Consider the following 18,871-nt stretch of genomic DNA (forward strand, 5'->3'; position numbering starts at 1 on the left):
AAAAATTACAGAAATCCGAAATACTCATTGTTTTCAATGTTCATACTTAAACCTGTGGTAATAAAGCTATAAAAGATACAGTAAGTGCCAGTTACTTTAAAAATGTGTTACTAATATTTTATCTAATCGTTATAACAACCTTATGGACTAGAAACAATTTTTATCTCAATTTTGTGTTGTCAATTGAGTTTTCATATATCAAATAATTGCTAAAGGAGTTGCTGTGTCACTCATTAAATTTAATTGTCTGATTGCACATACATGCTTTTACCATATTAAAGCCAGTTTACTTTATGTCTAATAAGTACAAAATTATTATCAAATATTTTTCATACCATTGTTAAATTTAGCTAGGCTCTTATAGCACATGGTTTATGATTCATAATGAGCTATCGCAGCTTTCAACTTGGTTATATATTGATAACAAAATTGTCAATTAAGACATCTCAGAGTCGAATCCATCTTACACCCATCAGAGTGGCTAAAATAAAAAATTCAAGTGACACCACATGCTGGCAAAGATGTGGAGAAAGAGGAACACTCCTTCATTGTTAGTGGGAATGCAAACTAGTACAGCCACTTTGGAAATCTATCTCAGAAAACTGAGAATAGGGCTTCCTCAAGACCCAGCTATTCCACTCCTTAGAATATACCCAGAAGATGCTCCAGCACACAACAAGGACATATGCTTAACCATGGTCATAACAGACTTATTCATAACAGCTAGCACCTGGAAACAGCCTAAGTGTCCCTCAGTAGAAGAATGGATAAACAACTGTGATACATTTACGCTATGGAATACTACTCAGCTATTAAAAACATGGAATTCCCAAAATTTGTGAAGAAATGGACTGAACTAGAAATGATCATAATGAGTGAGTTAACCCAGAAGCAGAGAGACTCAAATAGTATATACTCACTTATAACTGGACACTAGCCCAAGGGTCATGTCCCATGAAAGTCTTCACTTACCAGGAAAGTGAGATAGAGGTGAGGACACCCTATTGGGACTCTAGGTGAGAGAAATATAGGAAATGGGGAAATAGAAAGATCCACATGGTCCTAGAAACCTACAAGAAGAACACTATGATGGGCAGATCTGGGCCCAGGGGTTCTACTCAAACTATGGCATCAACAAGGCCAATATGTGCAGTGAGCATCAAACCCCTACCCAGATCTAGCCAAGGGACAGGACATTCTCAACAGTTAAGTGGAGAGTTGGGACTGACTTTCACATGAACTCTGGTGCCCCATATTTGACCATGTCCCCTTGATGGGGAGGCCTGGTGGCACTCAGAGGAAGCATAGCAGACTGCCAAGAAGAGACTCGATACCCTAGGATCATATTCAGGGAGAAGAGGTTCCCCCTCAGTCACAGTCATAGGGGAGGGGAATAGGGTGGAAGCAGGAGGGAGGGAGCAATGGGAGGATAGAAGGGATGGGATAACAATTGAGATGTAATATGAATGAATTAATGAAAAATTATAATGCAAAACAAGATATCTTGGAGTCTTGCTGAAATACATTTTTTGTCTAATAATTTTAATATTTAACTAAAACTATGTGTGGCCTAGACTAAACACCCACAGGTTGAGAATAGACCCCCCCCCCCTCATAGCCTATTCTGAATTCTTTGCGTTTCCTTCCAAAGGCAACACAGCACCTCATACTGTATTCACGGAAGTTCAACACTTCGAAATCTTTCTGAAATTCATTCACATTGAATAGCAAATTTTACATGCTCGTTTAAGGCTAGCGTTACTTTTACTGTCACTGTGAGATCTAACGGAGCAACTAGATCACATGTCAAGGGTGTGTTTTAAAGTTATCAATTCATAGCCAGCTGAAGTCCTAAAAGCAAACAAGGAATGGGAGCTTGTGGAAGCCCTGAAGCCTGACACGTGAACTTAGGAGGCAACGGCTTGGAATTTATCGAGCTGCTGAGACATGAAGATGTGTGAACGTTCTATCCAAACTCAGCAGGAAAGAGACATCAAACGTAGTTAAAAGGTCAGAAAGAAGGCTCTTCGGAAATGAGCCCAAGACCAGGAAAGGCAGGAACTGTCGAGGCCCGGGGCATTCATGTTACTTCTTCGCGTGACGGAGGTTGCACAGTTTTGTATAAATATCAACGTGATGGCTCTATCGTCTTAAGCCTCTGAAATTGAAAGTGCAGACATCACCAGAAACACCAAAAACATTGTAAACCTTGGTGCCCTGCTCTCGCTGCAGACGTTCTCGCTGGAGTCACACTTATTCCCGCTGGCTAAGAATCAGTGACGTATGCGAATGATTACTTTTTCTTATTTTAAGCGCGCATGAAGAGCTTGTTTTCCTTTATGAAGGCTAACCATACTGATAATTAGTGATATTAACCAGTATTTTTATAGCTGCTGATCAGGAACATCCTTAATTAGTTGATGGAACTGAAATCCATTTACCTTACAATGTTTCCTGGATCTACTTCAATCATCCACATGCAGCGAAGGTTATTATCATATGGGAAAGGGTAGCCAGGGGACAAGATCCTTCCTGATGATTCTCCTTTAAAGCGACCACCACATTCAGCTGGCAAAATATAGCAACAATTTCAAGTCACAACTTCATATCCATCATTTCAAGACAATCTTCAAATTTCTTGGGGTTATTTGTACATTCACGTTAAGGAAAATAAAGATTCGCCCTCAATCTTCTTGATAGCGAGTGCTTAAATAAAATTTCTTAAAGATAGAATTGGAGCGAGAATATGAGTATAATAAATTAATACACACTCTATCAGATCACATAAAAGACTAAAAACAAACCAAATTATGTAATAAATAAAAGAGCACAGTCAACATCTGTGAAGTTGACTTCAAACCAATGCACAGGGTTTTGTTAAATAATGACCGAGTTATGAGGGAAGCAGATGGCAAGTTGCTGGGTACTAGTGAATGTCGGGGTGAATAATTCAACGTACACCCCACCTCTGAGGAAAATTCATTCCCTCAGGCAATCCAAGCTCCATTGTCCATTTGCTCCACTTCAAAACATTCTAAGCCACTTGCTTTTTTTTTTTTTTTTTTAAATCTCTCAGAACTCAAAGTGGAATTTTCATTAGATTCTTCAGTGAAATGCAACATAATTTGGTCTAAATGTGGCCTCTAATTTTTATAATATTTATTGAATTAAAATAAAAGTGCTGGCACATAATCTAATTAGCATTTTCTTTTCAGAGAGATTCCTTCTCCATTGTATAGTGTTTAACACTACTGGATTATCAGAGGTTATTTCACTAAGAAACAATTCATGAAGAACTTTCTGTACAGAAGAGTAAGGATCTTTGTAACTGTTGAAACTATAATGATCCACATGTCTGAGTCCCAGAGGCAAGGAAACCCTTTGCAGTGCATTGTATATTTAAGAGATTTACAGATTATTTCTCTACCCCAAACGAAATACACACAAAAACATAGTTACTCAAATATTTGAAGAAACGCTTATATTTATTTTCTAGTCTTTGAACTGTTACTTATACAAATTAAAATTGCTTATGTTCAGCATTATAATACTCTTCTATGCTTGCAGACAGGAACCTAGCATAACTTGCTTCGGAGAGGCTTATTTCAGTAGCTGATGGAAACATACGCAGGGACCCACAGGCAAAGAATAGGCCAAGCTCAGGGAGTCTTGTGGAAGAGTAGGAGGGAGCCAGAGAGGTCAAGCAAGCTAAAAGAAGACATCCAGTGTCAACTATTCTGGGCCCAAAATGGGCTCACCAAGACTGATCTACCAACCAAAGAGCATGCTTGGACTGGGCCTAGAGCCCGTACACATATGTAGCAGAAATGCAACATGGTCAATATGTGGGTCCCCCAACAATGGGAGTAAGCGTTATCTATTACTCTGTTGCCTGCCACTGGATCCCTTTCCCTACCTGGCCTGTCTTATCAGACTACATTAGGAGAGGATGCTCTTACTCCTGTTGGGACTTGACTTGTCAGTGTGGATTGATATGCCTTGGAGGCCTCTCCTTCTCTGATAAGAAGGGGAAGAGGAGTGGGAAGAGTTGGGGTGAGAGTGGACTGACAAGGAGGAAGGGTGCTGCGATTTGGCTGGAAGGTGATTTAATAAATAAGAGGGAAATTAATATCAATTGAAAAATGGTCAAATTGAGAAATTTTTTTTAATCTCTGTTGACACCAGTATGTAATAGCTTAATAAGTCTATAATCTCTGTAAAGTTTTTTCTTCACAAATCTCTAGATATTAAATGGCAATATTCTAATTAGTGTTCTAATTCAAATGTCTACTAGATTATAATATTTAGTTATTTAGTTAACTGCTTTATGTATGAATGTATTTTTTAAAGTGGTTGTCATCTTTAATTGGTTTACTTTAGTTACCAGTTTACCCTGAATAACTCGTTCAGATGAGCCTAGTTTCATCAGGTGGAAGGCTTTAGGGGAAAATATTTTCCAGTAAAATAAAGATATTTTCTCTCAAAACCAGAGCTTTAAGTTAATGTCTATATCAGTTTGAAACTGTTGACCTACACCATGGATTTTTGGACTTGCTAGACTATACAACTTCCTGAGTCAATTCCTGAGAGTAAACAAGTATCCAGAGTAAGGGACGAGGCGATTCTATTGGCTTTGCCGCTTTTTTGTTTTTGTTTCTGTTTGTTTGTTTTTCTAGACTGGGTTTCTCTGTGTAGCCTTAGCTGTCTTGGACTCGTTTTTTAGACCAGGCTGCCCTAGAATTTACACCTGCCTCTGCCTCCGGAGTGCTGGGATTAAAGGCATGCGCTACCACTGCCTGGCCCTGGCTTTGCCAGTTTGTAACGTTGGCTTTTAGACTCACAGGAGTCTAGGAATTAGTGTTTTGGAAACACTTTAAGATAGGCTATGTTTATGTAAAAGAATACTAATACTTAAGAACTTTATCACTTTCTCAGTTTGCTTCGGATGACTGTGGTAGACTGACTGATTTGGGAATCAAAGACTTTATTATGCTGTGCTTGTCCATCAAAAGCCACAGTGTTTGATCCTGAGGAAGTTAGGGCAGAAACACAAGCAGGAACTTGGAGACAGGATCTGAAGCAGAAACGAATAAGGAATGCCTCTTACAGGTTTGTTCCTTCTGGCTTGCTCATCCGTCTTTAGTATATATCTCAGGGCCTTTCTTTCAGACATGGCACTGCCCTCCTTAGGCTGAGACCTCATATATCAATAATTAATCAAGAAAATGCCCTTCCTTATACCTACCAGTCAGTCTGATAAAGGCAGGTCTTCAAAATAAGGCTCCTTCTTCCAAGGTAATTCTAGTCTGTGTCAAGTTTCAAACAACTAACCATCACTGTCACTACTTTATTTTCCTGTTTCTTAAAATAAAACATTTTGGAACAAAGAAATCATTTTGGATACCTTACAAAAATAAGTAGTTGTACAAAATATAAAATAAGTAGTGTTTCTTTTTGATTTATCACTACGATAGGCATATATTAGTTTAAAAACAGAGCTGATATTTTATTTATCCAGTTTAACTTTTAAGTCCTTTTTTTATATACTACATTGCTTTTTGGTTTTAAATGAACTTTTCTACATTTTTATTTTTAAGTATTTTTTCACAAATACTACTTTATTCTGTAGTCTGAAAGGTGCTGTTATGGTGTGACTTAACACTCCGTTTCACATTCTTAAGGCACAAGCTTCCAAAATAAAGTTAAAATATAAGGTGGATTAAAGGATTTTGGAGTAACGACAATGTAGAATGATGCATAACTTTTGTTTGATTTAACATACAAGTTTCAGAAAAATAATTGCCTAGACAATATCCAAATAATTAAGCAAAAAAAAAAAAAATCTTTGTATTTGACAGAGATCAATCACAGCCATAATAGATACTTAATCTGTAGAAGAAAATTATGAATTTAGATCAGGGGATAAAGCAAGTAATCATCAGTGAAGAGCATCATGAGAACAGAATTTCTTTGGTTACCATGGAGATGCTCGGCATAACTCACTGTGTGTTCGTCTGTTTATAGTTGTTTAACTTGATCGTCTGTCATTAAAGGTTTTTTTTCTTGTGAAGTCATCAAATGACAACACTGGCGTGGAAAGTAAAATCTTCTGATGTCAGTTATCTTTCCCTTTGATTAAAATAATTTTGGGAGGTGGTATCATGTTAGCTCAATATACTCCACAGATATAAGAATTTAATTTCGAGGAAAATATGGAAATCAATATATATATATATACATATATATATATAAACATTATAGTTTTGTGGCATTTTAAAGCCATCAGTGTTTTTTCTGAATGTATTTCATATTCATATAGTCAGTGATTTGTTTTTCAACGCCCATGTAGTTGACCTGATTGTTAGTCATATTGCTCAATTTTCAAGCTTTTGGTGATTAACATTGATTACTGTGCTAGGTATGAGTTCCATAATCTACACAAAATTCATATGCCATCTGACAGTAAAAGTCTGTGATTATAGCAGACTTATATAAAAAATTGTATCTTTGGGAATGAATGTTTTAATGAACCATGAGAAATTACAGAAGAACATCTAAAGCGGTGTGTTTTTAAAAGATTAAATATGCATGGAGTTCTGTTCATTTAAATTAAAACCTGAGTAAAACTGTGTTTTTAGTTTTTGCTTGTTTGTTTTGGTTTTTTTGTTTGTTTGTTTTGTTTTGTTTTTGAGGCAGGATTTCTTTATATTATCTTGGCCATTCTGGACTCGACTTGTAGACCAGGCTGGCCTCTAACTCACAGCGATCCGCCTACCTGAGCTTCCCAAGTGCTGGGATTAAAGGTGTGCGCCACCAAGGTACACATTAATTTTTATCCAAATTGACAAGACACAATGATTTTGTGTCTTCAATATACAGTCAGGAATGGCATGGGAATGGCTGTGTTTCTGTTTCTTACTGCAGTTTTAGTGTTTCAGTACACCATTGTTTTCTTTCATAATCCTCATATTTCCAATGAGACCCTTCTGATGTTTGAAACCATAAAAGACCAAACTGAATAACAAGAGTATCTATGGATATTTGGGTACCCAGCTTCCCACTATCCTATGCTAATTTGTTATCTGCCTTGTAATAGGGATAAAATGACATTAAATCGATGCAAAATGTAACGATCACATTAGATTCATGCAGGGGATATAGCTTATCTATGATTTTCACAGGCCTTTCCATTCTGCAACTTATTTTCACGCTGTCATACTTAAGGAAACAGACATATCTTCTAATATTTCTAAAGGGACTTATACACATAAAAGAAGCTCTTTAAGCTTTTAAAGTTACTGGCAATAATTTCTTGCTTGCTTTCACATTCATTTTGATTCTGAAATGTGCACTGAATATTTCTAAATCAAGCCAAACCAGATTGGTGAGATCCAATGAAACAGACATGATGAAAAGGTAGCTTTTTTTTTTTTTTTTTTTTTTTTTTTTTTTTTTTGGTAAATTGAAAAGCTGACAAGAGAGCCTGTGTCAGAGAGAGCCCATGATCCTATAGTGGAAGGGGGAGAGGAGAAGAAGGAAGGGTGACCCTGGGAGGTGAGAAGGGTTAGAGCTATCACTAGGATGTAAAGTGAATAAGTAAATAAATAATAAATTGAGATATAAATTTTTATCAAAGGTAGAAATAAAGCAACTTAATGCAAACCATTATAACTCCCCAAAGTACACACATCGGCCAGATAATGAAAATAATTCTTATGCTTTTCCATAGGGTGAATTTAAGCTCCTTCACTTCTTATGAGTTGTATGCGGAAGGAATTACCAGGGACATGGGTCTTTAGGAAGCGGTACATTAAAATCATCCCACATGCTTTATAAAAAAAATCCAAAAAACGAACAACCAAAAAAAAAAAAATTCCTCACCAATACAGGAAGGCAGAGGGTAGTCCCAGGCCCTTCTCTCCCCAGTCATGCACTTGAGGAGGCTGCTTCCATGGAGAGTGTAGCCTGGATTGCATCCGTAGATGATTGTGCTGCCAGCAAAGTGGCCTTGGTCACTGATCTTGTATCCAAACTGTGGAATGCCTGGGTCCTCACAATGCGAAAGTTCAAAACCTGAGAGAAGAATATGACTCGCTTAAAGAAAATATTTTGGAAGATAATTTGAGGCTATGTAAATTGCCTCTTTCATTTACCCCTTTAAATATGATTACATTCACTACATGAATTAACTCCTATCATACCTAGCATCATTAACACTTAACCACAGAAAGCTTTTTTTAGAACATGGTTTTTGTGGTACTTTTACAATTTATCAGTGATATACCTTATATGACTGCATAACATCAAAAGTGTTATTAGTACCAGGATAATCAATCCACTAAAGAATTAATAGCCACTTTAGGTATATTATAATATAAAAAGTCACATGTTTGAATGAGAAATATTTCTCAGGGCTCATGTATTTGCACACTTGTTCCCTAGTTTGGGGAGATTAAGAAATGTTTAGGGCCTACAAATATGCTGGTGGACGTGTAGAGCTGATCATGGGCTTTGAGGATTTATGGCCGAGCCTCGAACCTCACTTCTTGTTTCAACTAGTGTATATGCTGTGCCTTCTTCCTTTCACAAATGAACTCTACCGCTTTGTCACTACAAGCCAAAACCTGGTTCCTCAAGTGACTTTTCCTCGTGGTATTTTGTCACACCCACAGGAAAGTAACGAATACAGAACAACCAACCAACCAATCATATGTTCCGTTTTGTCGTGGAACAAAGCATCCAGGATACTTGAAATCTGCAGAGTCTGATTGAAACCATCTTTTGCCCCACTACAATGGAGTTTCCACACTGTCCGACTAGCAAATGTGATGTTTCCCATCATAGCTTTGCCTTATGATATCAGAAAAGCAGAATACATAAATAAATCCTGGGGAAATTCTGACCTATTCTTGGCATTTCCAAATTTTCACTTCCTTAATTCATGAGTAATCCTTTCAACTGGTTGTCCATAATATTAGTTATCAAATACTATAGGTATGGACGCTCTGGGACTCCATTCCAGAACTCGGCATATCTGCTATGATATATAATTTACTTATTCAAATAATAAACCTCTTGCCAGTTCTTTATGGTGTCTGAATTCTTTCTGTGTGAATAATTATAATAACAATAACAACAATAACAGTAACAACAACACAGATGCTTGTATCACTTTTTAAATCTAGACTAGGTCAGAATAAAAGAAGACTGGTCGGAAAATGAACCAGTATCTAAAGTTTCAACAGTTACAGCCCCGGTTCTATTGAAGGTCTACATAGTTGCCACTGAGGACGATATAGCCAGTCAGGTTGTATCAGCCTGACAGCCAAAGAAAATTCTATAAAAATCTGAAACAGAGGTGCTCTGAGAAGCTTCACTGTTGTTGAATGAGCTCATTTGCTGGGAAGTTTGCTGGGGACAGCAGCTGCTGTAGTTGCTGAGTTCTCCTGGACCTCACTAATCTGCCTCTTATTTGCTTTTTATTTATAACAGTGAATGCCCTAAGTAAGTAAATGGATGCAACAATATTCCAGAGAACTTTAATGATGTACATTATTGAAACGCAGGAAAGGATGATAGGAATTTCCTGTTTTAGTACCTGTCAGAAGAGTAACACACATTAGATCACCAGTGTCATGGCATTAATTCACAGTACTGAACTTCAGTATTTTTATTGCTAGTTAACATTACTTTTGCATTCCTAATTGAGTATCAAAACATATGCAATGCTTGTATGCTTACATATATTCATCTTTAATAGCTCCAAGTAAAACCTTACTCCTTTAATTACATAGGTTCAGATAACATAAGAGACTAAGAGGCCTAGTCTTTCCTACGGTATTAAATTTTTTCCCGTCTCTTTTAAGCCACAAGACAGTATTGTACATTTTGAATCCATATCCAAATGTTTGTTTCTTTATTTACTTCTCCATTATCTTGTACCCTTTTTATTTCTACAGTGCCTATACAGAACAACTTTTGCACATATCAGATTCCCAAAGATGCTCATGATTAAGGATTAGGTAAAAAAAAAGTTATTTACAGGAAATAAATTAAAGTCACGCTGATTGCTTCAAAAGTCAATTTTGGATTAAATTAAAAAAATAAAAGCTTCAACATTTCCCTCTACAAATTAGTTTCTGACAGCCCCATTTGGTTGAAAAGGTAAACATTTTTAAGGAGAATCACAGAAGAGGGTGGAAGTCATTGACTCACGTCATCCAGGTGTAATGAAATCCACCCCATACAGACAAGCAAATGAGTATATCAAACAGAAGACAGTGCAGTAGTAAAAATTATATTTCATGGACACTTTACTTTGCTCTGATCTGTATATTTAATAGCATATTTAAAATATCTCTGGTCAAAACGGGAAGGAAGGTTTGTGTTCTTCCTACTAGACTATAGAGTCTTCTGTCTAGGATTTACCATACGGCCGCTTTTGAGTTTTATGATATATTTCTTTTCAAATCAAAATGTAAATCAAGCTTTGTTTTCAAGATTTATTACCAAACTCATTTTCCTTAATGTGAATATTCTGTGAACGTGATTGGGAATTGCTGGTGATAACGTGAAATGGAGATGCTCTTGCAAATGAAGATACTTTATAAAGCATTTCTTTATAGGAAAAAGCGCACACAGACAATACTGTGTAAGCCACAGAGTACAACATAATTTAGTTCAATTTGGTAGACTCATTGTTGCTCTCATAAATATTCAGAAATGTCTTAATTTTACAAAACCGTTCAGTTGCCAGTCTTTTCACTGAAAGCTCAAACACTTGAAGCTGACAATTAAATGAAGACTTGAGTGAAGCATCAAGTATGTGACCAATATTCACCATAGCTAGTGGAATTTAATACTGTGGTGAAATAACATTTATAAGACACAAAATGAACAAAAGTTGACATTGTCTAGAGACTTCACGGTTCTTTTTATAACAAGCTGAGAGCTCATTTTATCACATAAGAGATTTATTTATTTATGATTCACTTTAAGTTATTATGTAAAAATCTGTTAAATCATATAAAATACCTAATAAATTGCATCAATACTATATTTTAAGATTATACTTCATTTCTTTCATGTCAGGATTCATATCAATGCCCTACTAACTGATCCTTATTAATAGTAACATAAGAGAAATAAATACCATAAAATTAATTTGGTTTCTTTCTACTGAAACCTTTGACATGTTCATCAGGTTTCTCTCACAAACACTTTGTATATATCAATATATGTATGCAATATAGCACATCACTTCCCTTTACTATATATGTGAAGCATGATAAAACCTTCTCTAAACAGTTCTATGATTTTTTTATTGTCTATTCTTGTTCTCTACATTTTTGTTTTGTATTTGTTTTATATATATAGAATTAGAGATTGTACACCAGCATTAGAGTACCTGAGGAAGTGTTACATGGACAGCAATTACTTCTAAAAACAGTGTTATTGAGAACGACCACCTATCTTGCCTATATACCACACAAAGTTTTATAGAGTGCTGAATATACAAGGAAGAGAATGGGTTAGTTATACCTGTTTATTTAGTTTAGTTTACTAGTTCCTCTTTCTGTAACGACCCGGAATAGGAGACTCTAGAGAAAAACAAATCTATTTAGGCCTCGGCAATGGACCTACCCTGTTGTTATTTCTGTAACATATTATCTTCTACATTGTCTCAACATATTTTCTAGAATCCCCTTCCCCTACTTCAGTTGGGGCTATGGACACCATAGTCCCTAATAGTAAATATCTATAACATTACTACAGAAAAAGATCTATGGTTTGCAAAAAATATGAATAGGTGAGTTACAGACTGCATTGGAGTAATATGCATTTTGAAACTGTAAATCTCAAAAACGACTAAAAATGGTGGGCAACAAATGAAACTAATCTTTATTTTCTTTCTCTTTTGAGAAAGAAAGAAGAGGAAGTTGAGTAACAAGGAGATCGGAGAGACATTGGTAGAGGGAAAGATTTACTTTCACAATATAGGTTATGCTTCCTGGGGCCTAATTTTCATGGTACAAGAAGGTGTAATACAAGCTTCCAAAGAAGGAAGCAACCAACAGTCTTAGCTAGTTAGTGTGTCTGTGAGCTACAACAAAGACCAGTTAGCATTACAGCCCTGAGTGGAGTAGTGGCAAGCATATCTTGGTGGTTAAGAAACAGCTCTCTAATTGGATTTAAGATTCACCCAAAAAGAGGAAAACTATACTTGTTACTAGAAATCTCGCCAACAACTCAGGGCTAGTCAAGTCAAGGATTTTGGAGGAGAAACTACAACCACTGCTTTACTATACAAATATAATCCCTAACCACATGCTAAAATTTGCCCTTAAAACTACAGATAAGTTTAGTCTGCACTTCTCCATAAAGAGATTTTCTTTTACAACAGATGGAGAACATTACAGAAAACTACCACCAATAAAAATGTAGAGTTGTGGAGCCTAGTCCCACTGAATAACTATATAAAACAACACTCACACCCTAAGCTCAGAGAACATTGTAAAAGTGGTGGTGGAAAGATTGTAAGAGGCAGCGGATCATGGAGTTTGTCTTAAGACTGAATCTCCTAATAATGTCAGAAAATATACCTAGTTTTTCTCATGAAAATGAGTGGCTAAATGTTAGCTGAACATGGGCAGAAACAGACATTTCAACATGGATGGGAAAGAGTACATAATATCACCCTTCACAATGAACTACAGACAATGAAGGAATGTTGAGAGTAGGAGAAGCCGTTTTCTCAAGGGAAGAGGATACAAGTTACTTATCCAATATCAAACGGTCATCCCTGAAAACGCACATATAAGTAACATTGTACAGCTTGAGCAGTTTATATTTAGGAATATATGTATGTGTATGCATATATTTGGGCAACAGTAATTAATGAAAAAAAGAGGCAATGAATTTGAGAGGGAATAAGGAAAGGTTTATGAACATATTAGAGGGCTTAGAGGGAGAAAAGGAAATGGATAAATGGTATCTCATAAAAATATGAAAAAAGACAAGTGTTTGGCAGCCTACCTCAAAGAAGATGCTGAGCATCAATGAATCTCCTTATGGAGATGGCTTCAAATGTGGCAGACAAGCCACTGGGGGCAATGTCCCTATTTCTACCACATACAGAATTCTGTCTATAGAAGGGCATGATTGGCTGCAGGCAGAGTCGACAACCAAACACTGCCAGGACACGGTAAGCAGGTCTTCAATACTTCCTGCCTCACTGATATGTCTGTCATATATATTGGGCCAGAAGGTTGAAGATGATGTAACAATGTTTAAAGAGTTTAAGAGTTTTGGGTGACTATTGAGGCAGCAAACTGTCTCTGTCATGTTCTCATTTTGGAAGTTGTTAACCTGCGCTTCCTTTTTACTTAGATAATTAATTTTATTACTTCTCAAGTCTCTGATGGGGCTGAAGACCAGATGTTTTTGTTTTAAAATTAAGCTTAGTTGTTTAAGGGTTAAGATGTTTTAGGTCTAAACAGATGTTTTAAGTTGATAATGATAGACTATGATAGATATTGATTACATTTAGAGTTTTAGACTAACCAAGATAGGAAAGACGTTTTCTTCTAGGCTGCCAAATACAAATAGCCAAAATACTATGAATGTAACATTTATATAATTCCTGACTGTTTTATGGTTCTTCTTGCTGTAGGTAGTTTATTGTATATAAGTATAATAATACAAATGTATAGGTAAAAAGAATATTTAATAAAAAAAGAAAAAAAAGGAAAAGAGAGACATCCCTAAGTCCAACCTTCCAACTCTCAATGAAAATAAACGTTTATTGCTCAAGAAAGCAACCAAAATCCTACCTAATCCCCCTTAAGGGAAATATGGTATCATTCTCTTAAGGTTTCTTCTGGTTGATTTGGGATGAATAATAACTTTGTAGGGGCACAAATAAAATTGGGGGAAATTGTTAAACAAGCTAGGAATAGCTTTGTGGTCCAGTTTATAAATGTTGAGAAATGCCAGGCTTAATTATACTTTTAGATGCACCAAGATAGGGAAAGATTCTTTCTTTCAAGGTTGCCAAATACAAACAGCCAAAAATACTATGAATGTAACACTTATATAATTCCTGATTCTTTCATTGTTCTTTTGCTGTAAGTAGTTTATGGTATATATGTGTATAATATAAATGTATATGTAAAAAAAAAGAAAAATGAAAAAAATTATATATTGTCCATTGCTTGGAAGAAAATTTTGTGTTAAACTTTCAATATCCATTTCCTATATCCACAACTAAAAACAGAATATTCCAAAAATAAAAAAATAGTGTTTTAAAAACCTAAACAATTAAATATGTAATAATTTGTTATAATTACTATTTAGGCTATATTTGATAATAGTCTTTTTTCAAATTCTTTAATGTGTTCCTCCCTTGCAAATATGTCTGCCAGAGAGCTTAAGATGATGCTCCAATGTTTTAGAGAGTGTTGTGTGACTGTTCAGGTAATAAACTGTTTCAGTCATTTTTTTTCATCTTGGAAGCTGCTAACTTGCACTCTGGGTTCACTCAGGTACTTAAATTTAAATTTTGATTGTTCTGGGGGTATGTTAAAGAAACACTTTACTATTGAGCTACTAATTCACTTACAGTGTAATATATATTTAAATAAGATTGTGAAGTGTTATCACTTATAATTAACCAAGAGGAAAGATTTAAATTCATCTACATGAGCTGTGATGCTATTACTTGTTATAGACAAAATAAAGTGTGGAGAGGGGATAAGGAGAGAATTCAACAACAGTATTACATTCTACTTTAGAACCAAGTAATATAATTAAAATATATATGTTTATCACTAATTGAATTGTATAAGGCATCAAACTATGGCTATACCTTGTGTATGACACCACACACAGGTTTGCCCTTCCAACTTTAAATCTACTTAAGTAAAGTTTTTAAACAAAAACTAGAAAAATTACTAAATTATCACTCTTCATTTTCCGTTACTTTTTGCAGTTACTTTTTATTGTGGATTATAGTCTGAGAGTTCTTATCACAACACTAGTCACTGGCAGTGTTCATCTGCCTGGCATGATAGTAGGAGCCGATGCTAAAGATGCTTTGTGTGCATCCCACTGACGTGCTGTTATTCAACATTGACTGGAACCTAATTTTGTCAAACCACCAGAATTTGGTATTTCATTAAACTATAATGCTTGGTATAGTTTCAAAATCTCTGAACACTAAACTCAATAATATATTGCCAAAGTCTTTTCCTATCTTTTTTTTTCAATTGTCAGCTCCTAGCACATTTATATTTCACTATCTGGAAATTAATATTAACAATTGCTACTCTGTAGCTTTTAAGATTTTTATATATTCTGTGAAATTTTCCTTGGTTTGATTTTAAATTCTTAATTTTATTTTGTTTTAGTGCTTCATTTGTGCAATGATTTTTGCTCATATTTTTCTTGTTTGCCATTTTTTTTTAATGGCTGGAAAAATTTTTTTCCAGGCAGTGAATTTTTTCTTTTCATTTTTTTAAAAACTCAAATGATGTCTAATATGTTTCAATTTTATTTATTTCACTTCTGCCTTTAAAGTGTTTTGTGGTTGATGTTGGTTCTTAACTAACAGCTAGTACCTTATCAAGAGAATTAAAGTCATTCAATGGTTGTGAATGAGTAGCGGATATCCAGCCAGTTAGAGGGTTTTGATGAGCTTAGAAGTGTGAAGAAAGTACATAGTGGAAAAAAATTCTGTCTCTCAGTAAACTGGGAGTTTGGAAGATCTAAAAAGGACAGCCACCTCAAGGCATCACCTTTTCCCTTATAGCTGCTCTTGGAATAATAACTTTATTGATCTCATATCTCAGTTATCCAAGGACTATCTATAACTCAAAGACAGCAAGAAAGTCTAGGAAATGTGGTTTCCGGATTTCATTTTAAATTAAAAAAAAAAGTGCTTACGAGGGGGAAGATGCAGTTGACTTGGCAGATTTTTGCCTTAATATTTTGTTCTAATTTTCTTTTTATCTGCCTTACAAACACAGCTATTCTTAGGCAGAATATTCTTTTTTTGTTGTTGTTTTTTAACTTTAACAGATTACAACTCAATTGTTATCCCATCAATTGTACCCTCCAATTCCTCCCTCTCTCCTGCTTTCACCCTATCCCCCTCCCCTACACCTAAGACCAAAGAGGACCTCCTCCCCCGCTATATGGTCATAGGCTATCAAGTCTCATCTTTGTAGCCTACTTATACTTTCTTTGAGTGACATCAGGCCTCCCTACCAAGGGGAGGTGGTCAAATATGGGGCACCAGAGTTCATGTCAGAGTCAGTCCTCGCTCTCCACATAACTGTGGAGAATGTCCTGTCCGTTGGATAGATCAGAATTGAGGTTCGATGGTTACTACTTGTACTGTCTTTGGTTAGCGCAATAGTTTGAACAGACTGCCCTGGGCCCCGGCTCACCTGTCCCTATGTTCTTGTAGGTTTCTAGGACTCTCCACGTCCTTCTATTTCCCCATCTCCTATATTTCTCTTACCTAGAGTCTCAGTAGGATGTCCTCACATCTATTCCAATCTTGTAGTAAGTGAAGACTTTCATGGGACAAGCCTTTTGGGCTAGTGCCCAATTATAAGTGAGTGTATACCATGTGAGTCTTTCTGCTTCTGTGCTAACTCACTCAGTGTGATCATTTCTAGTTCCATCCATTTTTCTAAAATATTCAGGATTTTCTTGTTTTTAATAACTGAGTAATATTCCATAGGGTAAATGTACCATAGTTTGTTTATCCATTCTTCAACTGAGGGACACTTAGGCTGTTTCCATGTTCTGGCTATTATTAATAAGGCTGCTATGAACACGGTTGAGCATATGTCCTTGTAGTGTGGTGCAGCATCTTCTGGGTATATTCCAAGGAGTGGAATAGCTGAGTCTTGAGGAAGCCCTGTTCCCAGTTTTCTGAGAAATCACCAGATAGATTTCCAAAGTGGGTTGCTCTCCCACCAGCTATGAAGGAGTGTTCCTCTTTCTCCACATTCTCTCCAGCATGTGGTGTCACTTTAATTTTTGATCTTAGCCATTGTGATGAGTAGAAGATGGAATCTCAGAGTCATTATGATTTGCATTTCTCAGATGACTAAAGATTTTGATAATTTCTTTAAGTGTTTCTCAGCCATTGCATATTCTTCTGTTGAGAATTCTCCGTTCATTTCTGAACCCCATTTCTTAATTGGGTTATTTGGTTTGTTGGTGTTTAATTTCTTCAGTTCTTTATATATTTTGGATATTAGCCCTTTGTCAGATGTAGGGTTGGTGAAGATCTTTTCCCAGTCTGTAGGCTGTCGCTTTGTTCTCTTGACAGTGTCTCCTGCCTTACAGAAGCTTCTCAGCCTCATGAGGTCCCACTTATTAATTGTTGACCATAAGGCCTGGGCTGTTGGTGTTTTGTTCAGGAAGTTGTCTCCTGTGTCAATGTGTTCCAGGCTCTTCTCCACTTTTCTTCTAACCAATTTAGTGTCTTCGGTTTTATGTTGAGGTTTAATCCACTTGGGCTTGAGTTTTGTGCATGGAGACAAATATGGGTCTAATTGCATTTTTCTACATGTAGACATCCTATTACCCAGCACCATTTTTTGGAGATGCTATCCTTTTTTAATTGAATAGATTTGGCTTCTTTGTCAAAAATCTCATGTGTGTGTGGATTCATTTCTGTGTCTTCGATTCAATTTCATTGATCAACTAGCCTATTGCTGTGGAAGTACTGTACTATTTTAATTACTGTTACTCTATAGTACAGCTTGAGATCGGGTATGGAGATTCCTCCGGAGGATATTTTATAATATAGGATTGTTTTTTGCTATTCTAGGTTTTTTGTTTTTCCATATGAAGTTGAGAATTGATCTTTCTAAATAATTTAAACTTTGTTTCTCATTGGTAGGTTTCAAAGGTGCTAGAAATAAATTCTATACAATATACATAACACTAGGTATTCAAATTAAAAATTACAAATATTTAATGATATGAAATCAGGAAAATAATAATGATTTTTTTTTACTCTAGGAAAAGGAACTATATTCAATGTGTTTTAGGCAAACTACAATCTTAAGAGATATATTTGATATTTCACTTAGAGGACTTTGTATTATATAATGCATCATTATTCAGTACTTCCTTCATAAGCACACTTAGTTTTAATATTTAAAGAATGAAGTACATGCCAAATGTCTCTGGTCAGTGTTTTTTGAAGACATGTGGCCATATATAACATCCCTTCCCTTCCATGTAATTTACTTATTTTCTACTCACATTTGCATTAAGTATATTATGCACTAAGAAATAAGCTGAGGTTGATAGGTCATCTGATCATTTTTCATGGTTAGCATTGCCAATAACACGTTGGTAACTAAATTACAGAACAAATAGAATAATTTGTAGTGTATTCATAAAGCTAGTATATAAGAAAAGGCATTAAAAATTAGCCCTTGCCTTTCTTTAATGAGAGCCTGACATTTGGAATGGCTATGTTCTCTGAGCATTATTGAATCATTTCAAGCAACAAAGCTAGAAGGCTAACTGAATCTAAATATATTTGAAGTTGTCCCTTGAGATTATAAATATTGCTGTTGTATGATTTGTAGTAAATAAAATGAGAAGAGGAAATGGCAAAAGATCATTTAATCCACTATTATTATCTAATGGCAGAGAATACTAGACATCTACTAAATTAGCAGTTGACAAGATATAATCCCACCAAAATGGCATGAATCATTATCAAAAACATTTGCTTTCTCTTTACTGAATGAAAGTGACTACAAATGACAGTTATAAAAGGATTTGTAGCAAAGAACACTTTTTGGATGAAAGTTTGGAGAACTCATAAAACAAGAAA

At 35.6% G+C, this 18,871-nt stretch overlaps 1 protein-coding gene across 5 annotated transcripts in view; it reads right to left on the reverse strand.

Moving 5' to 3' along the window:
* The window catches only part of CSMD3 (CUB and Sushi multiple domains 3), a 1,109,294-nt gene that overhangs the window by 297,204 nt on the left and 793,219 nt on the right, over nucleotides 1-18,871 (reverse strand). For all 5 annotated transcript variants that reach the window (XM_084749143.1, XM_084749142.1, XM_084749141.1 and 2 more), the window contains 2 exons: nucleotides 7,882-8,073; nucleotides 2,442-2,568 (listed from right to left, as the gene is read on the reverse strand). In XM_084749143.1, the coding sequence (XP_084605269.1) occupies nucleotides 2,442-2,568; nucleotides 7,882-8,073 (319 nt within the window). The remainder of the gene's footprint in view (nucleotides 1-2,441; nucleotides 2,569-7,881; nucleotides 8,074-18,871) is intronic.

Source organism: Acomys minous (assembly GCF_964271855.1).
Source record: "Acomys minous genome assembly, chromosome: 12".
Lineage (NCBI taxonomy): Eukaryota > Metazoa > Chordata > Mammalia > Rodentia > Muridae > Acomys > Acomys minous.